At 40.2% G+C, this 22737-nt stretch overlaps 1 protein-coding gene across 2 annotated transcripts in view; it reads right to left on the reverse strand.

Moving 5' to 3' along the window:
* The window catches only part of LOC132401991 (ubiquitin-conjugating enzyme E2 U-like), a 56123-nt gene that overhangs the window by 6763 nt on the left and 26623 nt on the right, over positions 1–22737 (reverse strand). For both annotated transcript variants that reach the window (XM_059984408.1, XM_059984407.1), the window contains exons 6-9: positions 14813–14942; positions 11954–12026; positions 7094–7179; positions 1406–1487 (exon numbers count right to left, since the gene is read on the reverse strand). In XM_059984408.1, the coding sequence (XP_059840391.1) occupies positions 1406–1487; positions 7094–7179; positions 11954–12026; positions 14813–14942 (371 nt within the window). The remainder of the gene's footprint in view (positions 1–1405; positions 1488–7093; positions 7180–11953; positions 12027–14812; positions 14943–22737) is intronic.

Raw genomic sequence — 22737 nt, forward strand, 5'->3', positions numbered from 1 at the left:
ATTCATGTGAACCTCCTCTGGACCATCTCCAATGCCGGAACATCCTTTCTTAGACAAGGGGCCCAGAGCTGCTCACAGTGTTGTTGTCTAATCAATGCATTACATTGAGGCAGTGCCATTTAAATGCAGTGGCAGAGCTAAGAGAGTGCTGCCTCACAGCTCTACTGATCCAAGCTATATCCCGACCTCCATTGTTGTCTATGTAAAATTTGCATGTCTCCCCATGATCATACAGGTAGGTTTCCTCCAGGTGTTCCAGTTTTCTCCCTCATCCAAAAATATCTCATTTGGTTGGTTAACTAACAACTGTAAATTGTCACTAGTGTGTCATTGACCCAGAATTGATGCGACCTGGGAAGCATAAAATATGAACAGTGTAAATGGCTGTTTCATGATCAATATGGATTTGATGGGCCAAAGGGCCTGATTCCATGCAGAGACACTGTTGTCATTGCTTTCCTATTTCTATTATTCTTGAAGTAAATGAAGTATGAAAGTTGTAGCTGAAAGAAATTTGAAGACAATATTCAAGTACCTTGATTACAAACAAGAGAAAATCTGCAGATCCTGGAATTCCAAGCAACACACACAAAATGCTGGAGGAACTCAGCAAGCCAGGCAGTACCTGTGCGAAAGAATACCGTTGACGTTTTGGGCTGAAACCCTTCAGCAACAGTCCAGCGTTGTAAGTACTTTCATTGTTGAGTTTGCCATACAGTACTTACTATATATGCAGACAAAACTCGAAGGCAGATAATGTGATTTGAGTGCAGGGTCATCAGTAAAGAAACCTCAGAATCCCTTAGTTCCCCCCTCCAACACAGATAAAATGACATCATATAACGAGGGAAAAGTATTTTTAATTTTTTTTGCTTTGAATAGTCAGCTGAGAGTACCAATGGGTAGGATATGAATTTTCATTAGCATCACCAATATTGGACCTTCTGGATGTCACACAAGGGGTGTACAGCTCTTGGAGGAGTTTACTCCAAAGCACTAAGAGGGAAGGTGGTGTTAAATTAAAGAGATATAACACAACAACATGCTTTTCTTTTTCATTAGGGTCCACTTTGAGGCTTCTGTTCCACTGAGCAACAGGACTACAGCTCAGGCATTCCAACTGCATCATGAGAAGACTTCTAATTTGTATCTTTCTTAGGCCACTTATGAGACAAATAGACCATCATAGCACAGGCTCTAAGCACTTTTGATCTTTCCAGCTTTCACCATCACATATTCAAGATACTGATTGGGGGACAGTCTTCAGACCAGAGTTCTGCAAATGGAAACATTAAATCACATATTCCCACCTTAAATTATATAATACTAATAACCTATGTAGCCTCCTATAAAAGTGTACCTGTACATTTAAGTGCTAGGTCATTGAAGTCAGATGAATACGCACTCTTTATTCTGTGCTTCAATTTCTTTTTGTAATTCCTCTTCTCCACAATATATCGCTTGAAGATTAAGGCAGGGCCTGGGCACTGTCAAAGTTCAAAGTAAGTTTATTATCAAAGCACATATATGTCACCACATACAACCCTGAGATTTATTTCCTTGCGGGCACACACAGCAAATCCAAGAAACACAATACAGTAGAATCAACTGCACCCAACAAGATAGACAGACTACCAAAGGGCAAATATGAAAGAGAAAAAAATAATAAGTAATAAATATCAAGAACATGAGATGAAGAGCCCTTCAAACTGAGTCCATAGGTTGTGGAAACAGTTCATTGATGGGGTGAGTGAAATTATTCCCTCTGGTTCAAGAGGGATAAGGTATAATAACTGTTACTGAATCTGGTGGGATGGATCTTGAGGCTCCTGTGGTTTCTTCCTCAGCAGTGAGGAAGGTGGTGAGAATCCTTGATGATGAATGCAGTTTTCTTGTGACAGCGCTCCATGTAGATGTGCTCAACGGTAGAAAGGGCTTTACCCATGATGGACTGGGCCATATCCACTACTTTTTGTAGGATTTCCATTCAAGGTGTTTGTCAAAATTTTAATGTCATGATAAATCTTTGTAAACTTCTAAGGAAGCAGAGATGGTGCCATGCTTTCTTCATAATTGCCCTTACATACTGGGCCCAGAACAGATCCTCTGAAATTATAACACTCAAGGATTTGCTGACCCTATCCACCTCTGATCCCTCACTGAGGCTCATGGACTTCTGGTTTCCGCATCTGAAGTTAATAATCAGTTCTTTGGTCTTGTTGACATTGAGTGAAAAGTTGTTGTTCTGGCATCACTCAGCCAGGTTTTCAATCTCCCTCGCATCATTATCTTTGATTTGGCCTACGACAGTGGTGTCGTCACAAAACTTAAAATGGCTTCGGAGCTGTGCTTTGCCTCACAGTCATAAGTATAAGGCGAGTGGAACACGGGGCTAAGCACACAGCCTTATACTGATGGAGATTGTGGAGGAGATGTTAGAACGTAGAAATCTATAGCACATTACAGGCCCAACAGCCCACATCATTGTGCCGACCCTGTAACCTACTCTAGAAACTGCCTAGAATTTCTCTACTGCATTGCTCTCTATTTTTCTAAGCTCCATTTACCTATCTACCAGTCTCTTAAAAGACCCTATTGTATCCGCTTCTACCAGCATCACTGGCAGTGCATTCCACGCACCCACCACTCTCTGTGTAAAAAACTTACCTCTGACATCCCCCTTGTACCTACTTCCAAGCACCTTAAAACTATGTCCAGCTCCAAAGGTAGTCATAGCCTAAGGGTGGTAGTGGGGATGAGCTCCCACTGCTAAATAAATGCTTTTCATGGCGTGCGTCTCAAACAGCCTCTGGCAACCAAGTCCAACTCCTGGCCTTCATGTGTGGCATAGTTCTTATGCCCAGCAGAGCTGTTCTCACTGACAGGAGAAGGGGCAAAGGCAGGCCACTGGCACCTTAAAACCAGTAGCTCTGGGCAGATGGGCTCATTAACCACGGATGGTAGCTCATCTAGGAGAGGGAAAACTCCGCTGCCTTGCGGCTATACCCTCTCACGGGAAAGGCTTTGGGAGTAAACCCTGAGGAAAAATCAGGAATTGGAGCCCCGAAGGCGGCTGACTGCTGTACCCAGCTCCGGCACGGCAACTCCCGCGATGCTGCTAGCACCAAACTGTATTGACTTCCGTCGTTCCTTTGGACCTGTCACCAGCGTGGGGGGGGGGGGGGCCCACTGCATGGGCAACAGACGAATCTCCATATCAACTCTGCCCTGGCTTGCGCCCTGGAGAGGCCACTCCCCAGTGACCTGGGTGCAGTACCCATGGTTGACCATGACTGATGGAGGCCACACACAAAACTATGTCCCCTTGTGTTTGCCATTACATGCCTCAGAAAAAGCCTCATGGCTCTTGAACTCAATCCCATGGTTGATGAAGGCCAACACACCATACCCCTCCTTAAGAACACTGTCAACCTGCAAGCAGCTTTGAGTGTCCAAGATCTCACTGATCCTCCACACTGCAAAGAGTGTTATCATTAATATTACATTCTGCCTTCTAACTGGACCTACCAAAATGAACCACTTCACACTGATCTGGGTTGAACTCCATCTGCCATTTCTTAGCCCAGTTCTGTATTCTATTGATGTCCCGCTGTAACCTCTGACAACCCTCCTGACTATCCACAATACCCACAATCTTTGTGTCATCAGCAAATGTACTAACCCAACCATCTACTTCCTCATCCAGGCCATTTATAAAAATCACAAAGGGTTGGGGGGGGGGGGTCCCAGAACAGATCCCTGGGGAACACCACTAGTCACTGTCCTCCATACAGAATACGAACCATCTACAACCACCCTTTGCCTTCTGTGATCAAACCAATTCTGGATCTACAAGGCAAGGTCTCCTCGGATCCCATGCCTCATTACTTTTGAATGAGCCTTGTATGGGGAACCTAATCAAATACCTTACTGAAATCCATATACACTACATCTATTGCTCTACTTTCATCAATGTGTTTTGTTACATCCTCAAAGAATTCAATCAGGCTCGTAAGGCATGACCTGCCTTTGACAAAGCCATGTTGACTCTCCAAATGCTCATAAATCCTGCCTATCAGGATCTTCTCCAACAACTTGCCACCACTGCAAGTAAGACTCACTGGTCTAAAATTTGCTGGGTTATCTGTACTCCCCTTCTTGAACAAGGGAACAAGGTTTGCAACCTTCCAATCCTCTGGTACTTCTCCCATCCCTATTGATGATGCAAAGATCATCACCAGAGGCTCAGCAATCTCCTCCCTTGCTTCACACAGTAGCTTGAGGTATATCTAAGGCTCAGAGGCGACCACAGTGCTATTGGTTTGGCTGCTGCTGCCTTGCCCAGATAGATCATCCCCTCAGTAGTATCCAAAGGGTTATACCAGTTGCTTAGGGGAATGGCCCTAGGGGTACCCTGCACTGACTTCCTTCTCCCTTTACCTCTCTCAGTGCTCACCCATCTACTCCCTGAATTCTGCACTCTGGGCTAAACCACCTGCTCAAAAGTCATATCTTAAAGTCGCTCTGCCTCCCGGATGATCTTAACTTCATCAGACTCCAGCTCCAACTCCTTAATGTGGTCTTTCATGAGCTGGAATTGGCTGCACTTCCCATAGGTGTAGTAATCAGGGAGACCATCATGCTCCATTAATTCCTACATCCTACAGGAGAAGCATTCCATTGTCATATATGCCATCCTGCCTGCACTGTACAATGGGCAACCAAGATCAAATCCTCTACCCTGTTTCTTTGGCCTCAGCAACTTCCTTTCGAAGCTTCTTGAGTCAAAGCCTGAGGCTCCTACTCTCATTGCTGGCCTACTCCTGACAATGGCTGTCCCACTTGCTCCTTCTATACTTCTTTTAAAAATTTGCAGTTCTCTGCTCCTGATGCTAATTGGACCTCTGGAATGTCCGAACACCTGCGAGGCTCTCCTTTTATACAAGCTTCAGTGACCTGCGAGTAACCTCTTTGAAGTGCTTTGCTCCCAGTACTGAATGGACCTCTGGAAGGTCCAAGCACCCGTGAAGCTCGCCTTTTCTACAAGCTTCACTGATCTGAAAGTAACTTCTTCGAAGTGCTCTGCACCCCACGCTGACTGAACTTCTGGAATGTTGTTGCCAATCTGAATTGATTAGGATCCACAAGTGAGGAAACTGAGGATCTAGTTGCACAGAGGTATTGAGGCCAAGATATTGAAGCTTAATGATTAGTTTTGAGGGGATGATAGTGTCGAATGCTGAGATGTAGTTGATGAAGAGTATCTTGATGTAGGTATCTTTGCTGTCCAGATGTTCCAGGGTTAAGTGAAGAGCTAATGAAATTCCATCTGCTGTGGACCCATTGTGCCAGTAGGCAAATTGGAGTGGTTCCAAGTTGCTTCTCAGGCAGTAGTTGAGATGTTTCATCACCAACCTCCCAAACCACGTCAGCGCAGTGGATGTAAGTGCTACTAGACGGTAATCATTGAGGCAGGTTACCATGTTCTTCTTATGGCATTGGTATAATTGAAACCTGCTTGAAACAGGTGGCTACCTCAGGCTGCCAAAGCAAGAGGTTAAAAGATATTGGTGAACACCCCTGCCAGTTGAGTATAACTCTGTTCTCAATATATACAGATTAAACTAAAATAATTTTATTTCTTTGTGTAAATTTCACATTGACCAACAAATTTATTTGTTGCCAAATCTACCAGGATGCTTTACAATATAATACATACAGTATGATTGACAGAAGTATAACCTTCGGGATATATTGAGTTCCCCAGAACACAATTAGTGCGATAATCAGCATTTGTAAGTAACTTCAATTAGGGGAATTATGGCCAACATACTGCAGCAATTCCATGTCCTTTCCAAGCATCTATTTTGCTACAAGTTCTCAGAGCATTCGCTGCCAATATGCAAGATCCTTAAGTGCAGCAAGGTGGCATGTATGGCCTGTCAAAGAGATTTTGTTTGTAAAAGTAGTTAAAGATCAGCAAGGGAGGTATGATTTAGTCTAAACTAGGTTCAGGTAGGTTTGCCCTCACAGCTTCCCATCCTCCAATATGTGAATGACTGATCCAAATAGCTTCCAGGCAAAAATTTATTCCCAACACTAACAGCCTAGCTCTTTTGCTTTAAGTAGTCCTGCATTATAACTCCTGCAATGACTCTAACTGGCCTAAACTATTCCCAGATACCCATTCCTTTAATGGTGCTACTTATACAGATTTCCATCCATTTGAAGCCCATTCTTGTATCTCACCTTGTTCACATTAGTTTTCACCTTACCATGTTCTCTGGTCTTTCAAAGAGGTAAGAATAGAATCTGAGCATATTAATGAAACAGCAATAGTTCAGACAATGTAGAATGCAGACCAAAAAAGATGTGAAAAAACTTTTAAGTCAGATAAAATTAAAATACAACAAAAGTCTAACAGAAAAGAAAGAACTCTGAAGCAGAAATTACAAGTAAAAACAAACAGATAGTTAAAGTGACGATACACTGATTCTATTTTATATCCAATAAATACATGCACTACATTTCAATTTTTCACTAAGGGAGCTTTTATCCCATCTGCTGAGGTATTGGTCCCAGTGTTTAATGCAGACAACATATTTTAAAAATTCTTGGCAAGATGTCTAAACCATGCACTAATGTTAGTCACCATGAACGTTTACAGTAATTATGTAACATCTGTTAAAGAATCCCTTCTGAAAATTAATAATCTACCAATGGGAAAAGTATTGGCAATACTTTTCAATAACTTTAAACAAGATCATTTTTGTTAAGCCTGGTGGACCAGGAGCATTCCTCACACCAGCATGGTATTGCAATCACCCTTCACTTTTCAAGATAATTCTGGCACTATTTTCAGAACTTATTCAGGCTTAAATTCACAATATGTATTGAAATTATCTAGAGATTTGATTTGAATGTCCAAAAGCTCATTACAGATTTGATACTTATTGCAGCAAAGCCTAATTTCAAGTGACCACCAAAGAAGTATAAAGGAAAGATAATAACTCATTTAACCACTCAGCACCAATAACATGGTGAACAAAATATGTGGGTCGAAGGGTGGATCATAAGGAATATATCACTGTACTTGAATCTTTGCAGCTCTCATTTGATTTTGATGTGGCAATTTCAGTCCACGTCTTGTGATATTCATCAAAAGCAATCATTTTAATTCTGCAATGAAACACAATAATTAATGCCTTTGTCAGAGTTCATTTACTTTAACTTATGTTAAAATAATATATATTTTGCAAAATATAATTGATGAGTGAGGAAAGTATAAATAGTTATTTTATTAATAACTGGCCAAAGGTGACTAATGATTATAAAACTTCCCCTATTATAAAACCAAAAATAAATTCAAAACAATCAACTGAAAGCTAGGAATGAAATATTAACAGGACATGGAAAATAGAGGTGGGGGTAAGCAATTTTGCCCCTTTAGTCTGTTCCACTCTTCAATTATTGTTGATCCATTATCTCAGTCACATTCCCACACTCTCCCCAAATCCCTTTTTTCTGTCTGGAAGTTCATCTACCTCCTTCTTAAATATATTCAGTAATTTGGCCTCCACAGCTTTCTGTGGTGAACATTCCACAGATTCACAACTCTGAGTGGTGAAATTTTTTCTTATCTCATTCCAACACATTACACCCCATATTTATTTATATATTTATTGATACAGCATGGAATAGGCCCTTTGACCCATCAAGCCATGCTGCCTAGCAATCCTACAATTTAATCCAAGCCTGATCATGGGGCAATTTACAATGACCAATTAACCGACTGGTATGTCTTTAGACTGTGGCAGAAAACTGCAGAACCTGGAGGACACTCACAAGGTCATGGGGAGAATGTACAAACGCCTTACAGGCAACGGTTTCAAATGAACCTGGGCCGACTGTACTGTAAAGTGTTGTGCTAACCTCTATGCTACTGTGCTTCCCGATCCTGTGAACTTAGTTTCAGATCTCCATGACAAGAAAAAGTTCTCTCTCCATCCATTCTATTAAGCTCTATCAGAATTTTATATGTTTTATTGAAATCAATCATTCTTCTAAAGTCAAGAGAATACAGGCCCAGTTTACCTAATTTCTTTTTGCATGACAGACTCACTATCCCAGGAATCAACCTGGTGAAATTTTGTTATATTCCCTCAATAGTAATTAAATCCCTTCAGAGGTAAGGAGACTCAAATGCACATAGTAGTTCAGGTTTGATCCCACCCAGACCCTGCATTGTTGTTTTATGATAACCTTATACTCAAAACCTCTTGTAAAAAGGCAGCATACAACTTACTGTATGTACCTTAAGTGCTGCACCTGCATGATTGCCTTCAGTGTGTGACACCCAGATCCCTTTGTTGATCAACAATTTGTTTTTCTGCATTCTTTATTTACAATCACCAGAAGCAGTCCAACAATTTATCCTTTATGCAAGACCCTGAATGCCAAGTCAAAGTCTTCAATGGATACAATTAGAGATATTTCTTGGAAGATTTTTGAGGAAGAAAAAGTGGTTACGAAAATACTTCGGTTCGTATTTAAGAAACAAAAAAAAACGGTCAATTGTATACAGTCAGAGGAATTGAGAGTGTACTGAGGAATCCAAAAATTCATGAAGAGTTCTGAGGGTGAAATCTAAATTTTTATAACTGCTATATAGAAGATTGTGAATAGCAGTAAGTATGCAGAACTTTGCGAGAAGAGAAATGGTTCCAGAAGAAAGGAAAACTTGGACAGAACCCAACTCCTTGATCATCTCTACTTGCATAGATTGAACTTCAGGATCTGCATATCTCAGTTCCACATTGCACTGTTCTTCGCCCACGTGATCAGAGAAGCTGTAATTTTATTTTTTAACACACAACAGGAAAATATGATTGCATTGTGACCATTCAGGAGTAAGCTAAGTCCTGTAACAGTATAATTTGGGATGTAGAAAAGTTGGTTCTGCATGCTTATGCCAAGAAAATAAAAACAGACTGGCAGATCCTTCACCGAAAAGAAAGCAATGCTTTGAATCTTTATCCCCACAGCCTTTCTCTTCTCTGTATCTCTCCCACAACTCTTTCATCTGCCTCTGGTTTGCTACTTTGACCACTTTAAGATTGGTCATAAATTCTTGTTTTAATTAGATAATGGGTAGATTTGATTGGTGTGTATTTTGATTTTTAAAATGTTTCTTTACTGTTTCCGTGATCTGGCTGACATTAGTGAAGTAATAGTAAAATTAAAAAGTGAAAATTGTATAATTTTGAATTCCAACAAAACCATGACTTGGCCTCCCAATCAATACCAGCAGAATTTGCTTCCCTGACCATTAATATTAATGTCTTGTGCACATTGTGTTTAAAAGCTTGCACACACTGAAAGTCTCAGTCTCTCCCTCTCACCCTAAACCTGTTTTCTAATTCTTCATTCTCCACCTCTGGGGAAAAGACTGTGCACATTCACCCAATGCCCTCAGCTTAGATAGGAGTCTTGGATAAATAATACTTCTCAATTTTAATTTCATCTCTTCAAGATCACTCCTCATTCTATTCTCCAACCTACATAACCTGTCTCCATAACTCAGTCCTTCAGGTCCCAGCAACATCCTGGTAAATCTCTTCTACCTTATTTTTGTCGTAATAGCATTTTTCCTATAGCTTGGAGACCAAATCTGAACACAATATTCCAAATGTGGCGTCACCAACATCATGTTGAGCACACACATACCTTCCTCTAATAGCTAATCACACACATAAAATGATAATTTTTCTGTAGGTTTCCCCTTTGATTTCCTTTGGATCACAAGTAACCTGATGCAACAATTTAGATGGAAGAGAAGAATGCAGCAAGAAATTGAAGGTCTGCTAAAGCTCAGCACTGACTGAAATCTGAGATATTTAAGGAAAGCCTATTGATCATTATTTATTTCAAACACATGGAAGCAATTTCCAGAGTTTTACTGAAGATGAGATCACATGTTAAGATAAGATTATGCTGGTCACCCAGGTGTTTCATTCTTAGAATACTACTGAAGGATTGACACTGAAATCAAAGAAAATTTAAATAAATACCGTACATAATTATAAATAAATAAATGGTGGTCATGTGTAAATGATGAAAAAGTCATTTCTTTATACTTTTCTGAAGTGAAACAGTTGAATATTTGATTAATAATGTGCTGGATTTTCCAGTATAATTAACAGCATAATTAAAGCAAACAGCAACTTCCAAACACCATAGATGTACTGTGTAATGTACCCAAATTCCAAAGATGGGTTGTCCAAAATATCCCCCATTTCTGGAAATTACACTATGATATCCGAAGGAAAGTTTTTGATGATTAATGAATATATATCTTTTAGCAAGAGATAAAGGAAAGTTATAAATCAACAGAACAGAAAGTCTTAAGGAGAGAAAACAAGACAATCAAATGTCCACTGAATCTACTGGCTCCAGTGTCATAAAAATTCTTCTATTTGATTGAAATCATGTTGTTGAAGACATACTTTCAGTACTCAGAAATGATACTTCATGGATGTTTAACCAATGGTTACTCTTCATTATCATGGAATGGATTGCATCAATCCATGGAAGCCATTGGGTTCAAGTTATCCACAATCATTTGGAAGAAATAGTTTTGATGTACTATATAGCTACTAATACCAATTAATTATTCTTACATCTATGGCATATTGCCAAATTAGTCCAGTCATTTACATCTGGCCTGTTGAAGACCATCAGGTTTTCATTAATGGTTGAATTGCCAAAATTCAGTAAATGTCTTTCTAATGATCTTGGGCATTCTCAAAGCAAACCCATTCTCCATGTTCAACCCAGGGACGTTTAACTGTTTATCCCTTCAATTGTACTGTTTTGGCAATGCACCACAATATTGACTTTGCTGACTGCTACTATCCATTGGCAAGACCTGCCTGGCATTGTCCCTAAATTCTGAACCCTGATTCTGTTTCAATTTAGACAACTTCAACTCTTATTAGCAAGTATTCATCTCAATTGTTTTTACAATCTGCATGGTTTGCTGTTCTTTACCCACTTGCACATCTAGTCTGCACATTCCGATTTCTGACTTGATTTCATTGTCTTTCCTAGTTTTATATCAACTGTGAAACTAATTTCATCTGTTTCTGAATATACAGCATTCATACTAAATGTTTAAAAGTCATGCTGATACTAACCACTTTAATCAGACTCCACCTCTCCCTGACACAAAAGAAAACTCCACATAACTCCTCTAAAAGTAATTGTTCTTCATAGACTTCAGGCATTTTTTTCTGTCAGTTTTATCTCAAATGTAAGTTTTGAATTTGCCTATTGAGGTACACCAAAGTTTAGGAATCTAGTTAAGTCCATTACACCCTACAGGGCTTATCACTACTTCAAGCAGGTCAAAGAATTTGGACAGTCTGAGTTATGAAAACTAGGTCATTTTGCACAGATGCTGTTACTTATTTTTGATAATTAATTTCAACATTTTGCACAATTCTGTTGCTGTCTATAATTATTTGACTCCATTCTGAAATATTCCATCTTCTCATTTCCTGGTAACACATCTGCTTTCACTGATACCCTCATATTTTCCTGGAATTTCACTGTTGTTCAAAATAATAACTGTTTCTCTGCAGATTTTTCAGAATTCATCTTTCATTTTCCTGCTGGCTTTTCATGTTTAAAAAACCTGGAAATTCAAAAACACTGAGCTTATCAAAATAGGTGGTAAAGAGATCTCTACTGCAGAGAAAGATCTTCAGTAAATTTAAAAGCCAAGAGGAATTGACAGCATGGAGATGCTAAGTGATATTTGGTGACTGAGAGAAAACGTAACATGTGTTGCCACTTCAAACAATGTATTGCATTTACAGAAAAACTTTGTTGTGTGGGTGTCTTGAATATCTGAATGCTCATTGCTTATACCTGGTTCCATTTATCTACTCACCTCCGCAGTTTGCTGCAAGTTTGGCTTTGAAAGTGAGCCACAGGAAAACATTCAACTGCGAAGTTCACTCCAGCTGTTGAGGATCATAAGCAAACTTGAGAGACTCTACCATCCATACAAAGAATAACATTGTCACATTTTATTTCCTGTTTCCTCGAATCTCCAGCTAGAATTACCAAATTTAGCTGCCAGGTTGGAATCTTCAAAGAAATTACCATCTCCGTAGCATTCTAAATGTGAAGCATGCAGATTACAGAATGTAAACCAATGACTGCCAAATGCAGCATGAACATACTCTGTTGGGTTAAAATCTTTGATCTGCATAAATTATTTTCAAAACACACACACATTTAATCTATGTGCTTATAGTTGTTTGCATCCTTCACCACCTCTCCTTATTTCATCCCATTTTCTTCTAATTTACCAAGGATTATTCTGACATAAGCACTTCCAGCTCTATAGTATTTGTCAAATTTGGTTTCAAAATGTTTCTAAACATGAGTGTTGACACCCATTTTACTGTATGGGGTAGGGTGGGGTATGCCCAATAGTAGCTACATAACTGTTACTTTTTCAGACTGAGTCATTGGACAGTGCTGAAATAGGGATATCCTGAATGACGGACGATTTTCCATCCTCACAAGCCCAAAGTTGTGGAAACCAGATCTGGTAAGCCATTTTCTCATATGGAAATATCAACACCCAGGAATGGAAAAGATACAGAAAATGGTGGATACAGCCCAGACCATTACAGGCTAAGCCTCCCCACCATTGAGCACATTTACAGTTGCATGCAAAAGTTTGGGCACTCCAGTCAAAATTTCTGTTACTGTAAATAGCTAAGCAAGTAAAAGATGACCTGATTTCCAAAAGGCATAAAGTTAAAGATGACACATTTCTTTAATATCTTAAGCAAGATTACTTTTTTTATTTCCATCTTCTACAGTTTCAAAATAACAAAAAAGGAAAAGGGCCCAAAGCAAAAGTTTAGGCACCCTGCATGGTCAGTACTTAGTAACACCCCTATTGGCAAGTATCACAGCTTGTAAATGCTTTCTGTAGCCAGCTAAGAGTCTTTCAATTCTTGTTTGGGGGATTTTTGCCCATTCTTCCTTGCAAAAAGCTTCTAGTTTTGTGAGATTTTTGGGCCGTCATGCATGCACTGCTCTTTTGAGGTCTATCCACGGATTTTTGGTGATGCTTAGGTCAGGGGACTGTGAGGGCCATGGCAAAACCTTCAGCTTCTGCCTCTTGAGGTAGTCCATTGTGGACTTTGAGGTATGTCTAGGATCATTATCCTGTTATAGAAGCCATCCTCTTTTCATCTTCAGCTTTTTTTTTACAAATGTGTAATGCTTCCCTCCAGAATTTGTTCCCTCTACCAGTGAAGTGGTCCCCGTGCCAGTGGCTGCAACACAAGCGCAAAGCATGATCGATCCACCCATGTTTAATAGCTGGAGAGGTGTTCTTTTCGTGAAATTCTGCACCTTTTTTTCTTCAAACATACCTTTGCTCATTGTGGCCAAAAAGTTCTATTTTAATTTCATCTGTCCACAGGACTTATTTCCAAAATGCATCAGGCTTGTTTAGATGTTCCTTTGCAAACTTCTGACGCTGAATTTTGTGGTGAGGACGCAGGAAAGGTTTTCTTCTGATGACTCTTCCATGAAGGTCATATTTGTGCAGGTGTCGCTGCACAGTAGAACAGTGCACCACCACTCCAGAGTCTGCTAAATCTTCCTGAAGGTTTTTTGCAGACAAACAGGGGTTTTGATTTGCTTTTCTAGCAATCTTATGAGCAGGTCTCTTGGAAAGTTTTCTTGGTCTTCCAGACCTCAACTTGACCTCCACCATTCCTGTTAACTGCCATTTCTTAATTACATTACAAACTAAGGAAACGGCTACCTGAAAACACTTTGCTATCTTCTTATAGCCTTCTCCTGCTTTGTGGGCATCATTTATTTTAATTTTTAGAGTGCTAGGCAACTGCTTAGAGGAGCCCATGATTGTTGGGACAAGGTTTGAGGAGTCAGGGTATTTATAAAGCTTTAAAATTTGCATCACCTGGCCCTTTCCTAATGATGACTGTGCACAAGCCCTGGCCCTTTCCTAATGATGACTGTGCACAAGCCATAGCCCTAACAAGCTAATTAAGTAAAAGTTATCTGAGAGCTCAAATGTCTTGGGGTGCCCAAACTTTTGCATGGTGCTCCTTTCCTTTTTCCCCCACTCTGAAGTCGTACAGAACAAAAATAATACACTAATCTTGCTTAAAATGTTGAAAAGAATGTTTCATCTTTAACTTTATGACTTTTGGAGATCAGTTCATCTTCTACTCACTTAACTATTCACAGTAACAGAAATTTTGACCAGGGGTGCCCAAATTTTGCATGCCACTGTATATGGAGTGCTGTCACAAGAAAGTAGCATCCATCATCAAAGATCTCCCACCATCTAGACCATACTTTCTTCTCACTACTACCATCAAGCAGGAAGTGTAGAAGCCTCAAGTTCCACACCACCAGGTTCAGAACTGCTATTACCCTGCAACCATCAGACTCCTGAACCAACATGATACCTTCACTCACCACAACTATGAACTGATTCTTCAACCTATAGCCTCACATTCAGGGACTCCTTACAACTTACTTTCTCAGTATTACATTTTATTTGCACAATTTATTTTCTTTTGCACATTAGTTGTTTGTCAGACTTTGTTTACATAGTTCTTCATAAATTCTATTGTATTTCTTTATTTTCCTCTAAATGCCAGCAAGAAAATGAATCTAAAGGTGATATATTGTTATATGTATGTACTTATATAAATGTTATTTTGAACTTTGATTTTTTTGATCTTACTTGCTTTGAGCTGCTTGCAGGTTCTGACACATTCCAAAACCATTTCTCGATATCGTGGTGGATTCTCCATTAACATCTTGGCGGCCTCCATATTGACTGGATTTTCCAGTACTGGGTTGGACAACATCACCTAATTGTGGGGTTACAGCAAAACTTGGAATAAGGCTTCCCATAATTAAGAATTTCAGAAAGAAGCTGCCAGACTAATTAAAATTCCAAGAGAGTTGATTTATCTCAGTCCAGTCCTCATTTTGCTATCTTGAAAACTGAGCTTTCAACCCAATCTAATGTAAATTTATTTTTATTTATTTATTTTAATTTATTTATAGTAGCATAGTGATTAGCCCAATGTTTACAGTACCAGCAACCCACTGTCTATAAGAAGATTTTACATACAGTTGAAGTCGGAAGTTTGCATACACTTAGGTTGAAGACATTAAGACTCATTGATTAACCACTCCACAGATTTCATATTAGCAAACTATAGTTTTGGCAAGACGTTGAGGACATCTACTTTGTGCATGACATGAGTAATATTTCCAACAATTGTTTACAGACAGATTATTTCACTTTTAATTGACTATATCACAATTCCAGTGGTTCAGAAATTTACAAACAAAATTAAAAGAAATCAGCCAAGACCAAGAAAAAAAGATTGTGGACCTCTACAAGTCTGGTTCATCCTTGGGAGCAATTTACAAATCCCTGAAGGTACCACGTTCATCTGTCCAAACAATAGTACGCAAGTATAAACACCATGGGACCATGCAGCCATCACACCGCTCAGGAAGGAGATGCATTCTGTCTCCTAGAGATGAACGTACTTTGGCGCGAAGAGTGCAAATCAATCCCAGAACAACAGCAAAGGACCTTGTGAAGATGCTGGAGGTAACAGGTAGACAATATCCACAGTAAAACCAGTCCTATATCAACATAACCTGAAAGGCTGCTCAGCAAGGAAGAAGCCACTGCTCCAAAACCGCCACAAAAAAAGCCAGACTACTGTTTGTAAATGCACATGGAGCCAAAGATCTTACTTTTTGGAGAAATGTCCTCTGGTCTGATGAAACAAAAATTGAACTGTTTGGCCATAATGACCATCGTTATGTTTGGAGGAAAAAGGGTGAGGCTTGCAAACCAAAGAACACAATCCCAATCCTGAAGCATGGGGGTGGCAGCATCATGTTGTGGGGGTGCTTTGCTGCAGGAGGGACTGGTGCACTTCACAAAATAGGTGGCATCATGAGGAAGGAAAATTATGTGGATATATTGAAGCAACATCTCAAGACATCAGCCAGGAAGTTGAAGCTCGGTCGCAAATGGGTCTTCCAAATGGACAATGACCCCAAGCATACCTCCAAAGTTGTGGCAAAATTGCTTAAGGACAACAAAGTCAAGGTATTGGAGTGGCCATCACAAAACCCTGACCTCAATCCGATAGAAAATTTATGGGCAGAACTGAAAAAGCATGTGCAAGCAAGGAGGCCTACAAACCTGACTCAGTCACACCAGTTCTGTCTAAAGGAATGGAACAAAAATCCAGCAACTTATTGTGAGATGCTTGTGGAAGGCTACCCAAGATGTTTGACCCAAGTTAAACAATTTGAAGGCAATGCTACCAAATACTAACAAAGTGTATGTAAACTTCTAACCCACTGGAAATGTGATGAAAGAAATAAAAGCTGAAATAAATCATTCCCTCTACTATTATTCTGACATTTCACATTCTTAAAATAAATTAGTGATCCTAACTGACCTAAGACAGGGAATGTTTTCTAGGATTAAATGTCAGGAATTGTGAAAAACTGAGTTTAAATGTATTTGGCTATGGTATATGTAAACTTCTGACTTCAACTGTACTTCCTGTGATTACATGGGTTTCCTCCAGGTGCTCCGGTTTCTTTCCACAGTCCAAAGATGTAACAGTTAGTAGTCTAATTGGTCATTGTAAATTGTCCCATGATTAGGCTAGGGTTGAATCGGGGGTTGCTGGGTGGTGCGGTACGAAGGGTCGGGAGGGCCTGTTTCGCGCTGTATCTCCATATATTTTTAAAAAATGAAAAATGCAAACATATATAATGCTTGAAGAAAAAAATTGGTATTGACAGGACAATTCTGTAGACATTCAGATGTTCAAGTTACCAGAAGAGTTACAGTACTTTGGTAAGTGGTTACTATATTAAAGTATTTGTTAGTGCTGTCAGTAGAAAAATGAAGCGTGAAATGTGAAAAGACTGAAAAAGTAAGTATGAAAGAAAATAATATTTCCCTAATGACTGGTTATATCCCAAAATGAGAGAAAGGCTACATGAGCATTTCCAGGACTGTGATGTAATATTCTGTATAAATGACAAAGTAACTCATGAGATTGGCATTCCCAGACATTCAATCCCTTCATCATTGCTGTATAGTGGCTGCAAGGTGTACTAACTATAAATGGTATTCTGGTGGCACCTCCCAAACCCAAGATTTCTAACACCAAGGACAAGGGCAGCAGATACTTGGAAGCATTCTACCTGCAGATTACCCTTCAAATCACACACCATTCTGACCTGGAAATACATTCTAGTCGTTCATCCTAACTGGATCACAGTCCTGGAACTCCTTGCCTACCAGTAACATGTAAGTGTTCAAGAGGGTGGCTCATCACCACCTTCTAAAGGGCAGTTAGAAATGGGCATTAAATGCTGGATTTCTCACAAAGCCTACTCAAAAATGTGAATTAAAAATAATGGATATATTAATAATAAAAAGTATGACTTGGTTTGAAATCCTGACCCAACAAAAATCTATGTTGGAAAGAGAAAAGAAATAAGAATAATTCAGGGAGCTGGCTGAAGCCGTTTGGATTTGCAAATCAGACAATGGCTCCCTCTGCTGGAATCACAGGTGATTACATCTTATTCGAATACAGAGATAATAGATAGCGGTAGGAAAAAGCAAATACAGACAATGAATTTAAAACAAAGTCATAAAATACTACAAAGTATACCACAGATATGGTTGCATTTTAAAAAATGAAGGCATTTTAAGAAACACTTGATATCTGCTAATGAAGAAAGCTGAAAGGAGCAGCAGGAAGAGACAAAATGTGTAGAATGTGTGTGCCACTATCAAATTAGAGATGATAATATTTCAAGGAGTGTTGTGCAGAATCACTGCACTAAAGGGTTAGAGACAAGACAAGTGTAAAAAAGCAGCTGAAGAGGAATTTCCACAACCATTTTGTATGTCTTCCCCATGGATGTGTGGATTTCCTTCGGGTGCTCCAGTTTACTCCCACATTCCAAAGACTACCAGTTAGTAGATTAATTGATCATTGTAAATTGTCTTGTGATTAGACTAGGGTTAAATAGGTTGGTTGCCAGGCAGTATGGCTCCTTGGGTTGGAAGGGCCTGTTCAATGCTGTATCTCTAATGAAAATAAAAAATAACACACACAAAATGCTGGTGGAACACAGCAGGCCAAGCAGCATCTATAGGAAGAAGCACTGTCGACAGTTCAGGCCGAGATCCTTTGTCAGGACTAACTGAAAGAAGAAATAGTAAGAGATCTGTAAGTGGGAGGGGTAGGGGGAGATCCAAAATGATAGGAGAAGACAGGAGAGGGATGGATGAAGCTAAGAGCTGGAAAGTTGATTGGCAAAAAGGATACAGAGCTGGAGAAGGGAAAGATCATGGGACGGGAGGCCTAGGGAGGAAGAAAGAGGGATGGGAGCACCAGAGGGAGATAGAGAACAGGCAAAGAGTGATGGGCAGAGAGAGAGAGAAAAAAGGGGAAGGGGGAAATAAATAAATAAGGGATGGGGTAAGAAGGGGAGGAGGGGCATTAACAGAAGTTAGAGAAATCAATGTTCATGCCATCAGCTTGGAGGCTACCAGATGGAATATAAGGTGTTGTTCCTCCAACCTGAGAGTGGCTTCATCTTGACAGTAGAGGAGGCCATGGATAGACATATCAGAATGGGAATGGGATGTGGAATTAAAATGTGTGTCCACTGGGAGATCCTCTTTCTTTTGGCAGACAGAGGTTTTGCTGAACACCTATGGTCTGCCTGCCAGAGGAAGCAGGATCTCCCGGTGGCCACACATTTTAATTCCACGTCCCATTCCCATTCTGATATGTCTATCCATGGCCTCCTCTACTGTCAAGATGAAGCCACACCAAGGTTGGAGGAACACCTTATATTTCGTCTGGGTAGCCTCCAACCTGATGGCATGAACATTGATTTCTCTAACTTCTGTTAATGCCCCTCCTCCACTTCTTACCCTATCCCTGATTTATTTATTTCCCCCCTCCCTTTTTTTTCTCTCTGCCCATCACTCTTTGCCTGTTCTCCATCTCCTTCTGGTGCTCCCCTCCCCCTTTCTTTCTCCCTTGGCCTCCCATCCCATGATCCTTTCCCTTCTCCAGCTCTGTATCCCTTTTGCCAATCACCTTTCCAGCTCTTAGCCTCACCCCACCCCCTCCTGTCGTCTCCTATAATTTCAGATTTCCCCCTCCCCCTCCTACTTTCAAATCTCTTACTACCTTTTCTTTCAGTTAGTCCTGACAAAGGGTCTCGGCCCGAAACGTTGACAGTGCTTTTTCCTATAGATGTTGCCTGGCCTGCTGCATACCACCAGCATTTTGTGCGTGTTGCTTGAATTTCCAGCATCTGCAGATTTCCTCGTGTTTGCGTTTTTAAATAATTCGGAGTCCTGCTTGGTGTCAGGGTAAAAGACCTCACAGAGGGTATGGAATACTCTGCAAGTCCTGGACATGAGACAGACTTTTATACTAATGACATACGAGAGTATATATACATAAGTGCAATTATGAAGAAAGCACAGCAATGTCTCTACTTCCTTAGGAGGTTGCAAAGATTCAGCATGACATCTAAAACTTTGAAAAGCTCCTATTGATGTGCAGTGGAGAGTATATCGACTGGCTGCATCACAGCCTGGTATGGAAACACCAATGCCCTTGAACGAAAAGACCTACAAAAAGTAGTGGATACTGACCCAGTCGACCACAGTAAAGCCCTCCCAACCAGTGACAACGTCTATATGAAATACTGTTGCAGGAAAAGACCATCCATCAACGGGGACCCCATCAACCAGGACATGCTCTCTTCTCATTGCTGCCATCAGGAAGAAGGTACAGGAGCCTCAGGACTCACACCACCAGGTTCAAGGAGTTAATACCCCTCAACCATCAGGCTCTTGAACCAAAGGGGATAACTTCACTTAACTTCACTTGCCCGATCAATGAAATGTTTCCACAACCTATGGACTCACTATCTCACGTTCTTGATATTTATTGCTTATTTATTATTATTATTTCTTTCTCTTTGTATTTGCATAGTTTTTTGTCATTGGTACACTGGTTAAATGCCCAAATTGGTGCAGTCTTTCACAAACAAGAGGAAATCTGCAGATGCTGGAAGTCCAAGCAACACACACAAAATGCTAAAGGAACTCAGCAGGGCAGGCAGCATCTATGGAAAAGAGTAAACAGGCGATGTTTCAGGCCGAGACACTTCATCGGAACCTTTCATTGATTCTGTTATAGTTATTATTCTATGGATTAACTGAGTAATCTCAGAGTTGTATACAGAGACATATATGCACTTTGATAATAAATTTACTTTGAACTTTGAAATCCTTTGGTCAGGCTTGCTGGAGTTGGGAGGAAGCTAAAAAAAAGTACTGTACCGCAAAGGTAGTAGCTATTTAGGAATTCTTACCAGTGCTACACCAAAAAAGAAAAGAAAAAGGAAGATAAGGGAAATCAGTGCATGACTTAAAACTTGGGGCAGGAGACAGAGTTTCAGATTTTTCAATCACTGGGACCAGTTTTGGTCAGGAAGTAGACACTCAAAAAGACAGTTTGTACCTCAATAATACTGGGACCAATGTCCTTAGTTTCACAGGTGTAAGTATAGATTTAGTCTAAATTGGCAATGGGGGTGGTATATAGAAAAAAAGGTAATAAGGAGATGAGTGTGGGACAGTACTAAATATGAGGCAGTGCCATTTAGCTAACAGCAGGCTATGAAGGACTGTAGGCTTAGAGTGCATGTATGTAAATGCACAATCTGGTGAATAAGTTTGGTGAGTACAAGCACAAATAGCCTTACAGGAATGTGATGTCGCAATAATAGAAATATAATGTTAAAATGGTGAGGACTAAATACACATGGATACAAAGAAGGAAATTGAGTTCTATGGACTGACTGGGAAAGGTAGGTGGGTTTGGTCAGAAAAAGACATGTTATGTATGTCAGGTTAACACCTCAAGTGAAAGGAGAAGTGAATATCATTTAAAGGAGACAAAGAGAATATGCAAATAGAATGGTAGTTAAAACAAAAAGGAATCAAAAGATGTTCCAGTGTCAGGGAACGAACAAGAGGATAGTAAAGAATGGGGTGAGGTACATTTGGGAAAACTAATATACACAGGTGCAGGATAAGGCTAGAATATTAATGAGTAATTTGTATTGGTGTTAACCAAGTAAGAGAAGGTAGAGGTGATAGAAGAAATAGATGAGGTAAAAATATAGCTAGGATGTACGGTAATGGTCAGTCTATTTTACAGTGGAAACACTGCCTCATTGAAAATGGCTTGCATCACAGTTTAGGAAGAGGTCAGAATATTTGAAGGTCTTAGTATAATCATAAAGATCTCCACAGATACAGACAAAGTGCCAGAGGATTGGGAAGTGGGAAATGTGAGACCTTTGTTTGAGAGTACATGTTGTAACTACAGGCTAGTTAGCTTAACACTAGCAGTGGGAATGTTACAGAAACAATAATCAGGGAATAAAAGTTACCAAGTACCTGCAGAGATTTGGGTTACTGGAGGAAAGTTGGTACAAATTTATCTAAAGCAGATCATATTTGACTAATTAGTAGAATTTTTGGATGAGGCAACAGAGAAGATTGATTTTATGCTGCTTTTATGGTCTTTGGGGAAGTTTATAAATGTCTGTTCAATAAAATTGTGGCTCATGAAAGAAGGGTTAATGTAAGAATTGTGGAAAAAATAGCTTAAGACAGAAAGCAGTATGTCATAGAATGACTACTTGTCAGACTGGAGGATGCTATTCCCCAAGAGTCAGTACTAGGATCACTGCTTTGCAAATAACTCTCTGGGTCCAACAAAAGGTGTAAATGCTGGTATTAAATGCTTTTTTTGTCAATGCAAGACTCTGACAGACGTAGGTTATACAAAGTACTGCAAGTGCTGTTCACTGGAGAGACCGATGGTGGGGGTGGTTGTTGTGTAGACCAGGCCATCATGCCCTGATGTCGCATGCAGGAAGATTGTTTCCGATGTTGGGGAAGTCCAGAACGAAGGGTCACAGTTTAAGGATAAAGGGGAAGCCTTTTAGGACCAAGATGAGGTCTTCACACAGAGAGTGGTGAATCTGTGGAGTTCTCTGCCACAGGAAACAGTTGAGGCCAGTTCATTGGCTATATTTAAGAGGAAGTTAGATATGGCCCTTGTGGCTAAAGGGATCAGGGGGTATGGAGAGAAAGCAGGTACAGGGTTCTGAGTTGGATGATCAGCCATGATCATACTGAATGGCAGTGCAGGCTAGAAGGGCCGAATGGCCTATTCCTGCACCTATTTTCTATGTTTCTATGTTACAACCATCCCAGGGGAGGAGGTGCCAGAGAGAATGGAGGCACACCAGGCACACTTGAATCCGTGGTGAGTTGGGGCTGGCCCTCCTGTCACTGTTGCTCTCTTCCTGGAAAACCTTTGTTTGAGGTTGTGGGAGAAGAGGAACTGCTGCATGCTTGTTCTTGCGTAACTCCAGCACAACTTCGTATGCACCATCAATCTTCAAGCCTTGCCACTCAGGGACTTATGCTAGTAATATTTTGTGATTGTATCCTAACAATAAATTTCATCCCACCTGATGAATGGTATTGGC

Source organism: Hypanus sabinus, chromosome 11 (assembly GCF_030144855.1).
Source record: "Hypanus sabinus isolate sHypSab1 chromosome 11, sHypSab1.hap1, whole genome shotgun sequence".
In the NCBI taxonomy this organism is placed as follows: domain Eukaryota; kingdom Metazoa; phylum Chordata; class Chondrichthyes; order Myliobatiformes; family Dasyatidae; genus Hypanus; species Hypanus sabinus.